At 32.7% G+C, this 11,857-nt stretch overlaps 1 protein-coding gene across 1 annotated transcript; it reads left to right on the plus strand.

The window, feature by feature from the left end:
* The first annotated feature begins 1,922 nt into the window (after positions 1–1,922).
* LOC106299575 lies at positions 1,923–2,338 on the plus strand. Its single transcript, XM_013735645.1, has one exon. It carries the CDS (start codon positions 1,964–1,966, stop codon positions 2,336–2,338), a length of 375 nt encoding a protein of 124 aa, XP_013591099.1. The 5' UTR covers positions 1,923–1,963.
* The last annotated feature ends 9,519 nt before the right edge of the window (positions 2,339–11,857 follow it).

Consider the following 11,857-nt stretch of genomic DNA (forward strand, 5'->3'; position numbering starts at 1 on the left):
CTTGTGGATTTCAGGGTGAATCTATCAACCATATTGTGTTTGGTTGCTTTATAGCTAGACAAGTATGGGCTCTTGCAAATGTGCCACACCCGGAAAATGGATTTGATTTGATTTCTCATTATGCAATATTCCACCTACTGCTACTGATGATGAAGAATGAGTCCATTTCAGAAGAGGTGAGAAACTGTATCCCTTGGATAGTTTGGTATTTATGGAAATACAGAAATGAAATCATTTTTGAAGGAAAGCAAGTCTCAGCGATTGATCTTGTGGTGAAAATTAAGGAAGAGGCTGAATTCTGGTTGATGGCCCAAAAAATGAGAAATTACGAGAAAAGGAGGATCTAGAGGCAAAGACAGTTGTGATGAAGTCTTGTTCTGCTCCCCCGACTGGCTGGTTAAAGTGTAACATTGGTGTCTTCCGGAACAAATTGCAAAACAATTGTGGCTCTGCTTGGGTCTTGAGGAATGAGAAAGGAAAGGTATAATTACACAGCCGCACGGCTTTTGTTAATACCAGAACTGCTGTTGAAGCTACCTATCAAAGTCTATTGTGGACTGTAGATAGTTTGCAGGCTCATCATCTCAACAAAGTTATCATAACTTTAGATGATGATACTTTCTCAAAGGTTATCTTGAGACCAAAAGCTTGGCCAAATTTCAGATGTCAACACATCGAGTTGATGGGAAGATTAAGGAGATTGGAACGGTGGAAGATTATCAAAGAAGATAGATTAACTAATAGAGGGGCTTTCCTCATTGCTCAAAGTGTTATCAAATATGGTTTTGGTCAATCTTATGTTGCTGCAGGAGCTCCTCGATGGCTGATGGATCTCTTTGTTAATGAGGAAACTGTCTCTTCTTTGTAGTTTGGATTGTCTGTGACTGTTTGTGGGTTTTGGCTAGATCATTGGCTGGTTAGGTTGATCTGGATTATGAATTTTTTGGGTGATGTATGGGTTTACAGAGTGGTTGGGTTAGAATCTCCTTTACTCTTGTTTGCTACTGGTTGTAAGATACAATATGCTGTTGCTTTAAGCTTAATATTAACTTACCAGATGAAAACGAAAAAAAGAGAAGAAACCAGGTATATAGCTAAAGTGTGTTTTAAACAAGAAATATTGTTTGATTGATTCATAAAGAGAAAACATGAAAACAAGTTCATGTACATGAGCAAACCCTCTCTCGTTACAATTTATTGAGAACAAAAAATACGTAAAATCTGCTGCACATAAATTAATTTAGAATCTGAAGCAAGAATATATTAGACACTGTCCTACACCGAATGTTGGAAGAGATCCTTAGTAATATATAAGATAGATGGTCACTCCACTTACACCAATTGGTTTTAGATTGGAAGTATATCTAGCTTAACATGGTATCAGAGCTCGATCCATGCAGTACAACCCGATCCACATCAATCTAGTCCAAAATTGGCTCATCGATCCTTGTCCGAGCATTCCGAGATTGACGCTCAAAGAACCATCTTCTCGATGGGGTGTATTAGACACTTTGTGGCCAACATCGGATGTTGGAAGAGATCATTTGTAATATATAAGATAGATGTCCACTCCACTTATCACTAATTAGTTTTAGGTTGGAAGTCATCTATCTTAACATACCATGAGTTTGATGTGTGGTCTAGTTGCGTTTTTATGTCAAAATGTCGTGATATATAGGCCATATACCAGTGTTTCAAAAAAAAAAAAAAAAAATAGGCCATATACCTTTTATCAAAACTGTATATACTAATTAACAAACCCATTAAAATAGTATTGCATCATTCAGACAATGAAAATAGTATTTTACATAAAATGTCACATGTCACATGCAAGGTCATTGGCCCCAAAACTAATATGTATATGTGTATATAATGTCTCTATATATTAGTTTCTCAATGTGCCTCTCTAAACATAATCTCTCTCTCTCTCTCTCTCTCTTCTCCTTCTTCTCTCACTAACCAAATGGATCCTAGCATAGCTGCGACCTCCGTGTTCCGATGGTCTCGGGGTCGCCGGAAGATTCATATCCGCCGTCGAAAGTCTCAGGTAGTGCGTCTTGGCGGGAATAACAACGTGGTACCACGTGGCGGATTCTCGTTGAAGAAGATGGTGAGGAAGATGAAGCTGAGATGGTTGAGACTACACTACGTGAGACTGGTGAAGAAGATCAACGGGTTTTATCGTAATTTGGTGAAAGAGTTCTTAGACGCAGGAGCTGAGATTGAAGCGATTCAGAAGCGAATGGCAGTTGAAGCAGCTTCGTTTGCGGTTCCGGGTTTCGGTCTATCTTTCGCCTCTATGTCAGTTCATGACCGAGCAAGGCATTTACTTGTATAGTAATAATATTAAAATGATCATATTCATAAGCTTTTTATTACCTTTATTGTTGTTGTAATTGTTTCTTATAAACTATAATATTATTTTCACAGTGATTTCGTATTTCGTGGAATCATGAGACCGCTGGGATGTGACATTGGTATTAGTAGCATATATGGTTTTAAAACTATATAGTTAATATCCAAACGCAAAAACTATACCATACGTAGGTGAACAAAGATAATAATGAGGTGAGAGATAATAAAACATTGCATGCTGTTTCAATCACAAAAGATATTTTCTACTTTCTAGTATTAATATTTTGATAAAACAATAGAATGAAAAAGATTACAAGTTAGAAACATATGCATATATGCCTATATAATCTTAAAAATGTGAGTGCGTAGTAACGTGATTAGGAGATACTCCTATCTTGTTAATGGATTGAGTTAAGATGAATGCCTTGCTGGAAATGCAGTTAGGCATTGAGCTGAATAAAATACTAGTACTAACTATCATTATTATTCAGATCTTTATCGATACTGTACACTCATTACATGACAAACTCGCTGATTCCCGATATAATTTAGAAATATTTAATCAGATTTTTGACGATTGCTTTACAGGAATCTCTATGCTTAAGCAACCAACTTGGATGATTAGTTATTAGTTTTCCAATTATATATATCGTCACCACCGACTAAATTACCAGGTTTCCAAAAGTTTTTCTTTTTCTTTCCCTGATATTTTATTAATGGAACGAGGCCCAACTGAACCAAGCTCAACACAACATAGAACACAACAAGAAACAAAAGCTCAACCTCAATGAGTAGAGACACCACCCTAAACACAACAAATGAGACCTTCGACTGGGTGAAAGACATCTGGTCTAGCCACTGCTCCCCGAAGATGAAAGTGTTCACCTGGTCCATCATCCAAAGAGCTCTGCCTCTCGGAGAGAACTTGCAAAGTAGAGGTATTCAAACACAAGCGATGTGCATAAGATGCAAAGAAAAAGAAACAGCAAAGCACATCTTTTTTGAATGCCCTTTCGCTAAGGAAGTATGGAAAAGAATACCTTGGTGGATAAAATGGAGACCTAAGATTAGAAGCGAATTTGGTCTTTGATTAGAAGTGTTGGCTTCCTCCGTAGCCAGCGAAGCGACACGACGGATCACCATCGAGGCCAGTGAAACCCGAGACGAATTGTTCAAACGGAACAACCACCACTAAGCTCGAGCTGATTGGTCAACAAACTAGCGGATATGCGAAATCGACGAAGAAAATTAACCGCCTACAATTAATCCTTAACCTCCGATTTACTTGCTTAGGCCAAACATACATCTTTAATGATCCATCTAAACCCGAAGATGCGACAACCTGACAAGAATGGGAGAAGAAACCACAGAGAATCAGATTAAGAGGCTGGAGAACAGCTGAAGCCCATAAACACAGATTGAAGAGGAGCGGGAGAACCTCAGAAAAGAGCCGGCGAAAGCGATGCTAAAAAGCCACAACTTCCTAGAAACAAAGTACGGTAAAACTGATGCTGAACGAGCCACCGTTACGCGGAAACAGAGCAGGCCCACCAACGATGGATAATGTGCGACGCCGGAGGCAAAAACCGGTCGGAAAGCACTCTTATCTCTATTCCTTGTGAAAATAAAGTGAATATGGGACTCTCTCTCTCTCTCCCGTCTTTTAGAGATAGAAAGTTCTCTATGTCTTCCTTGTTAACCAATAAAAAAATATGGGTATTTATTTTCATTTTAATAAGTAAGATTTTGTTTTGTATAAATTATATTATTTAAGTTTTGACATATATTATATAATTGTTAAATATATCATTTAAACATAATAATTCTATTTATTACATTGAGTAATTATATTTTTTTTTAACATTCAATTACATCACCATATTTTTATCATATAAATTTATTGTATTTGATTTTGAGTGAAAATTAATTTTTATGAAACTAAGCTACCAATAATATAAAAATGGAATAATTTATATTTATGTATATATTATATAAATTATTATTTTATGTATTTTTCAATTTTTAGTTATTACTAATAAATAATGAAAATATAAATATATATTTTTAAAACGATATTGTATTCTAAATTGAATAAATGGATACCTAAATCAGTTTAGGTGGTTTTTACAAGTTATTTTACGTTTATATAAATTAATTATTGTTTTATATTTAACATTATATCACGTTTTATCATGTTTATTAATTAATGAAACACCTTCCATATTCGAAATCAATTTTATATAAATGCATGTTGAGTTTTATATAATTCTATTTGACTAAAACTAATGACACACATAACTAAATAAAAATATCAGACATATTCATCTTGTGAAATATGAAAATTAATTTTGAATATCAATCTAAAAATATATATATATATATATATATATATATATTTACAATTTTTATAGGTTTGAAATTTTAACCATTGGTATTTATTTTGCTTTTATAATTATTTTAGTTAAGTATATTGTAAACTTTGACAAAATTATATTGTAAATGAAATGATTTTTTTAGTTTTTCTGTACGTTTACTTAAATTATTTTAAAACTAATTTAAATTTTTCATATTAAATTTAACCATTGGTATTACTTGGTGTGATATTGTATAAGTATGGTTGTTTAATACATATACATATATATTATCATATTTCCATTATTTTACTATATCATCAAAATATATTTTATAATAGCTTATAATAATTCATATATATTTATTTATTAATCAGTGAAAATTATTTTTAAGAAAAATTGAAACAAAGGTCATGTATTTTTATAATTTAAAACTTGCCAATTACGAAGATCTTAAATATATGGATTTCGAATTGTGGTGTATTAATTAAATTTAAGATTTATCATGAATTTGTTATGAATTTATTTTAGGTAATTGTATATAAATTAAGAAAAACAGTTAATGTTTAAAGATAAGATTAGTTATTACTTCGTAGGGGAAAAGAATTTGATTAACTTATTATTATTCAAGATAGCATTTAAACAAAAATCACAAGAAGTATTATAAGATGTTATCATAACTTTTATTTATCTTTACCAGAACAACAATAAGTAAATATCAATCTGAAGGAAACCAAACAAAATATGATGCCTTCTTTATGTTCAAAAAGTCTATTAATAAAGTGTTGTTCTGATGCAGAGAAAAACCAATGAGGATACAATATATTTTACTCTGTATAATTAAGTACTCCTCTAACATACATCATGGCTTCGTGAAAGAACTCTGATGCAAAGAAAATCTACCAATGAGGATACAATATTATTCTCATGTATCGTGTCCCTAGCGATGTACATCATATATTTATAGAGCTGTAATTACCTAGTAGCTCGGTAAATAGGACGACGCCATAAGACATAAGCCCCAAGAATCCCAAAAATGAAATAAATGATTGACATAAGCCATGTAGTGGGACCTGGTTGCATAAAAATCAGATCAGTGGAGATAACAAAATCTGACAATTCCGTAAAAACAGTAACCTGGTCCTTTGATCCAAGCTACAGTTGCTGCCACTATATTCCACAAGAGGGATGCTATCAACGTCCGTGCATAGTTAATTGTTTATTCAGGTAATATTTGACTGGACTCTTCGCAGATCCAACATTTGACCGGACTCATATCATACATGTCTACAACAAACTAAAATTAATTTCAAAATTACGCAATACAAATGTTTATGCTATATTTTTTTACTCTGCCTTTTTGGAAAAAAATTCATATGAACGTATTACACACACTACCATTAATACCTGTAAATTCTGGAAGTCCTTCAACAAAAACTTTAATGCTCTCCAAATCTCTCCAAAATCACAGTAATAGTGTCAATCTCTTTCCGACGTGCATGGTTTTAAACTCCACTGCCACAATCCATATCAATCCAAAAACTTGTCTATGCTGAACTTTTAAGTATTAATCCAAGGCTATGAATAATAAAATTTTCGAATCGGTACAGAAAAAAGGAGGTAGATACGAAAGAACTGATCGAGATCAAAATTGAAATATAGGAGAGATGAAAAGATCTGTTGTTTTGTCTCTTTGTTAATGGAAAAGATAGAGAAAAACAAAAGAAAAAAACAGAGCATAAAGTTGTAGATTAAAAATTATATAAGAAAACAAACAGTTTGAGATCGTGATCAGTTACTTTGGAACGTGGATGAAATATTCTGTAAAATTTGCTAAAAATTTGGGATCGAAATATTTTTTGTTATTTGAATAATTGTTTTCTTGTTTTTTAAAAATATTTTCCATGCGTAAAAATCTTATTGATCAAGTGACTTGTGCTTTAGTATATAGAGAATATCTTTTATATACTAAATCACAAGTCACTTGAGCAATCATATTCTGACACATGTCATTATTTTAAAAAAAATTAACAAAATTTTTAAAACAAAAAGTTATATCCCGTTCCTTTTATTAATAAATTGAAGGGAACTGCAAAAATTAGTTTCCTATTTTTTCTGTAACTTCCAATCTACCACTATCAAACCACACGTTTGAAAATTCAGTAACTTCTAATATCTCTATCGTCTCTGTATCTTCTATATAACATTCAATCAACTGTTTTTTTCTTCTATATTTTTTCTCACGTTTTCTTTTCAATAGTTTCATCTTCTCTTTTTGTTTTATTTGAGTTTTCACCGTGGAAAAGATCTTTATTATTCACTAAGGGGGTGTCTTCGCTGCGCGCGGAATATTGTTTTATTATTGATAAGAACATGATTTTTTGGATAATGTAATTATTTTGTCGTTTTTATTTGTTACGAGCATTATTTAGTGTTTTTAATGTGTTATGTAGTAGTAGGTGATAGGTTAATATATTTTGTGTTTGTTTTTTTGAATAATGTGTTATTGTGTGTACAAAACTTGTTAATAGTGAAATGAACCTCTAACGTAAAAGAATATTGAATTTCAATAACTTTGCATCTACGCATTTGTTGATTAATTCTAAGATTAACGGTTTCAACGTCAAAATTGTATTATATTTCTTCATATTTTTGAAAATTAAAACTTTTAAGATATTTTTTGTCCTCTTTCCATATTTTGACTTGAGCCGTCACCGTTTATGTAGGTCGTTACCTTTCTAGTGTGCGGTGCTTCTCACCATTACCGAAAAAAGATTCACTTCTTTCTCTTGTTTTTCTTTGGATTCTTCACCTGTGAGATTATATGGTATTTGTTGTAGATCAGATTTCTGAGTTTTCAGTTGTTCGGTTGATTCTCACGGTATTGTAGGCTGTTCCAGTCAATATTGATTGCTCATCTTTTTCTTTAGATTTCAGCTGATGTTAGGAATTGCATCTCTTTGGTTGGGTCAGAGTTTAGTCGTCTTTGATGTTTTATTCCTCGTCGTTGGCTTACCGTCAATAGTCTTTGCTCGTCTTGGTTTTCAAGATCTAGTTTTTGGTGTTCTGACTTCTATGCTCTCTTTCATAGCTCGAGGGCGGCTCCATAGTTTGCTGATTTCGTTTCGTCTCTCTTTCCCTCACTATTCTCGCATCTATTTGCAGCTTTCATCGCATCTCTGGTGGCTCTCCCTTTCACCATGTTTGCCACTCGAGGTTTAGATAATGTTTTCGTTCGTGTATGCTATGTGGGCTTGGAAGGTAATTTTTGGTCTCAAGTTTAGTTTCTGATTTTTTGGTGGTTGTCTTCTATTCTCCATTCCTCAAGTTGTTTCTTTTTTTCCATGTTTCTTTTGGTATAGGTGTGCGGAGTTAGTCTCTTGTAGCTTTGGTCTTTTCTATCCAGAGCTTTGTGTTTTTTCACTTGCATGGTCGTGTTTAGTTTATGAGATGTTTCTTACCTTTTAGCTACTAGTTGTGATTCTGGTGCTTTAAGCATATATCTTCCTACTTCTTAGTGGTTTTGGCCTTCGATTATTATTTTCCATCTGGCTCGTTTTCTTGGTTATTTGTGTTGGTGCTCTAATTTCTTATTCTTAGTTTGATTATTAATAAATATATAATTTGTAAATAAAATAAGAAAAAATAGTAAAAAAAACAATAAAATGGTGAAAGTTTATGTATTTTTAGTTATTAATAAATTTAAAGTTTAAAATATATTTATATTATTTTATTTATTTCGGACTAATAAGTGCGAGAATGATTAGATAGTACACAATTAGAAATTTATGGAGTAAATTGTAATAATTTAAAAGAAGAAGGATTTAAAATACAAAAAAAAACATGAAAACACATGTCAACAAACTCCCCTTCCACATGTCATAAAAAGAGAAAAAGCCAACTTTATATATATATATATATATATTCTTCTTCTTTGTTTCCCTGGAAACAATATTTGTAATTCTTTCTTCATAATTCAAGTGTAAGATTTTATACATCTATTTTGTAGTTTGATTTTTAACAAAATGATGAAAAACAGAGTTGTTTGACAGAGTACTGCACGGACATGAAATTATTCTCAAGGTAAAAAGCTATTCTTTCTTTTTTTGTAAACCGAAAAAGCCATTCTTGTGGGAAAAGATAAACACATTTACATTTAATATTATGATATCCCAAAGTCTATTTAAATAGATGAAACTTAGTTTTGTATGCATTTTTATAGCAAAAAAGATACTCCCTCTGTTTCTGAAAGTAAGATTTTCTAGAGTATGCACGCTTATTAAGATAATAGATTTTCTAAAATTTTAAGATGTTTTTAGTAGTTAATGTTGAAAAGTTATATACTTTTAAGAAACATTAATTGAAAATATTTAAATTGGTTGAATACTATTGGTTGATATTTATTGGAAAATGTATAGTAAAATAAATAATAAATTCAATTGTAAACATTTATTATATTCTTAATATGCGTGAATACTCTAGAAATAAAAATTCTGCAGATCCATAAATCAAATATAAAGCGTGTGTGCAGGTAAGCATTCATTTAAGAAATTTCTATCACAGTTTACATAGGTTTAGAAAATATGTAACTAAATAATAGTAATTGATTTTTATATGTTTATAGCCATTACAATTTATGATCAGATAATTTGATGACCCGTGCGGTAGCGGGGGGGTTATACTAGTAGATTTACAAAGTTAAAGTTTCCCTACATCACACAAACTTTCTGGGAGCAGATACATCAATTTAAAATAAATACATTAAATAGTTATCTCTTATTTTGTGTTTTCTGATAAATAAATAATGTTAGGTGAATTTTTTTCTGTTTAGATATATATCTTGTGTAAAATAGTAAAAAGAAAAAGAATCTCCAAGCTTAAACAGCAAAGCGTGTACTCGTAAAGTAAATTAATATTTAGACAGTTACAGTTTCAATAGATGATATATTCTTGTTGATATATATTAATATCTTGTAATGAAAGTGTTTTGAAAAGACTATTTGATAAAATGTAGTTATGTCCGAGCATGATTAACCTCGGTCTTTTAACCGGAGTTTTTAACTCATGATTTGACATTTTTTGTTTTTTTTTTTGTTTTTCTTTTACACGTTTCGGCCAAGAGACGGTGTTTATATTTTTTATTTAAGAGACGATTCTTAGTTTTTTTTAAAAAAAAATCTAAAAAAAACTAAGAATCGTCTCTTAATCGAAGCTAAAAACCTCAGTTAAGAGACCGAGGTTAATCAAGGTATCATGGATCTTATAAAATCTGCTAGATTAATAATAGATCAACATATGAGTAGTAAGCAACGGGCCTTAACCATATCAGTAGACATGATTAGTCTCTGATCATAAACCCATTAAAGGCCCAGAAATATTTCACCTGATTGTAAGAGATATTCGAGCGTTGATTTGATTCAACGTATTACTTGACGGTAAGATTTACCGGTCGTTTCCCAAGAAAGTAACAATATAATAAAGTTAGATTTTATTTCAACAATACTTTACTTTAAAGTAAAAAATAAACATAAAATAGAATGTCATTAGAAAATTTTTATTCTAAATTTTATTTTATTGAAAATAGACCGAGATCTAATTCCGACTGCTCCATTATTTACGAATTACGAATAGTGGAATTTTGACAGAATGTTTAATTAAAGGCCAGTTGTAATTCTCTTTGTTCTTCGTCTTCAACACAAAGAAGAGAGTATCTCATAGATAGTGCAATAGATATTTTTTCAATTCTTTGATTTAGCATGGATTAGAAAATTCCAGAAATAAACTTTCTTGAATTTAGCATGGACTTTGCATTTTGACAACGTCCAACAACTTCGAAGCTTCATCACATGGAGTATTGTATATGCTGATTGAGATTGCTGCTGGCTGTTGCATAACATTGGTGGTTCAAGGGTTTAAGAATGTATTGGTTGTACTCAAATGAATAAATAAACATAAAATTATGAGATTAAGTATACTCACGTTTCGCATGTACGTTACCTATTACGTCGTTGCGTAAAGGAGAAGGTTAAAGTTCAACGTGTCTTGGGTCATGGGTGGTGGTTCAAGTTTGCACGCTGACTCTAATCACTTTTGCTTCTAACTATTTCATTTTAGTATGAGAAAAATCCCTCCTTTACACATTTTCACGAAATGATACACTTCTTTTTACATTTAACCAAAACTATATTTGAAGAAGAGAGATCCGATACTCGTCGGCTTCTTATTTACACGTGTACATATGACCCCATGAATGGAATATCACATGTGTGCAATAAGAATACGACTTTTGTGTTTCTTAATTGATGTATTTACAAAAGTTTTGTTTTGTTTTCGACCGAAAGTCAAATACAAAAAACCAGGTGTTGATATTGTTGAGTTGCAACCGTAAGAACAGTATATTGTCCGTATATCTATTAGACGGCGATGCGTTTAATCACAAAATTCAGGCACGGCCGTTGATTTATGTAGTAGGTAAACGATTCCCAATTTCCCACAAGTCACGGAGTCCGAGTGTAGCGACTGTGTTCCGAAGATCGATGTTATGATGATCTGAGGACTGACTGGCCGGACTGTGAGAACGTACTGAATGAATTGGATGATGCTAGAAAGAGTTGATCAGAGTTCGAAAGACTTTCCGTGGGTGGATGGGAGAACTTGGATCGGCGCCTGATTAGTAGCGACTAGAGCGGAACCATGTACCCGATTAAATCTAGGAACATATCTGTTTTTGAGCCAAACAAAGCTCCATCAGTCGGTCTTACGCTCGGGTTATTGGACAGGCCGTTCGGTTTGTGGAACTCAGGATGTTCGGACAACTGGATGAAAATCCAGGCAAAGCGGAATTTTCGGACAGCGATGGTCGGATCCGGACAAGTGTTGTTGGATTCAGACAAGACGGTTGAACTGGTCAGCTAGACAGCGATTGTCGGAAATCAGACAAGGCGGTTAAGACTGTCGGCTAAGCTGAGATGAGCTGATTTAGGAGTATCAGTCTGATTTGGACAAGGTGATTAGAGTTGTCGACTGGATCAGTCAGCTCTAGCTCGAGTTTCGTCTAAGTAAAACTGGCGGGAACAGTTAAAGTCCAAAAAGGGGAAAAACTCGAGCTGGAACGCTTTGGAGCGCGGGGTGGCGGTTACGGATTAAGAGCC

Source organism: Brassica oleracea, chromosome C6, assembly GCF_000695525.1.
Source record: "Brassica oleracea var. oleracea cultivar TO1000 chromosome C6, BOL, whole genome shotgun sequence".
NCBI classification, from domain to species: Eukaryota; Viridiplantae; Streptophyta; class Magnoliopsida; order Brassicales; family Brassicaceae; genus Brassica; species Brassica oleracea.

Excerpts from the sequence above, each read along its gene's own strand:
- LOC106299575 (XM_013735645.1), top strand. The coding sequence starts at position 1,964 with ATGGATCCTAGCATAGCTGCGACCTCCGTGTTCCGATGGTCTCGGGGT.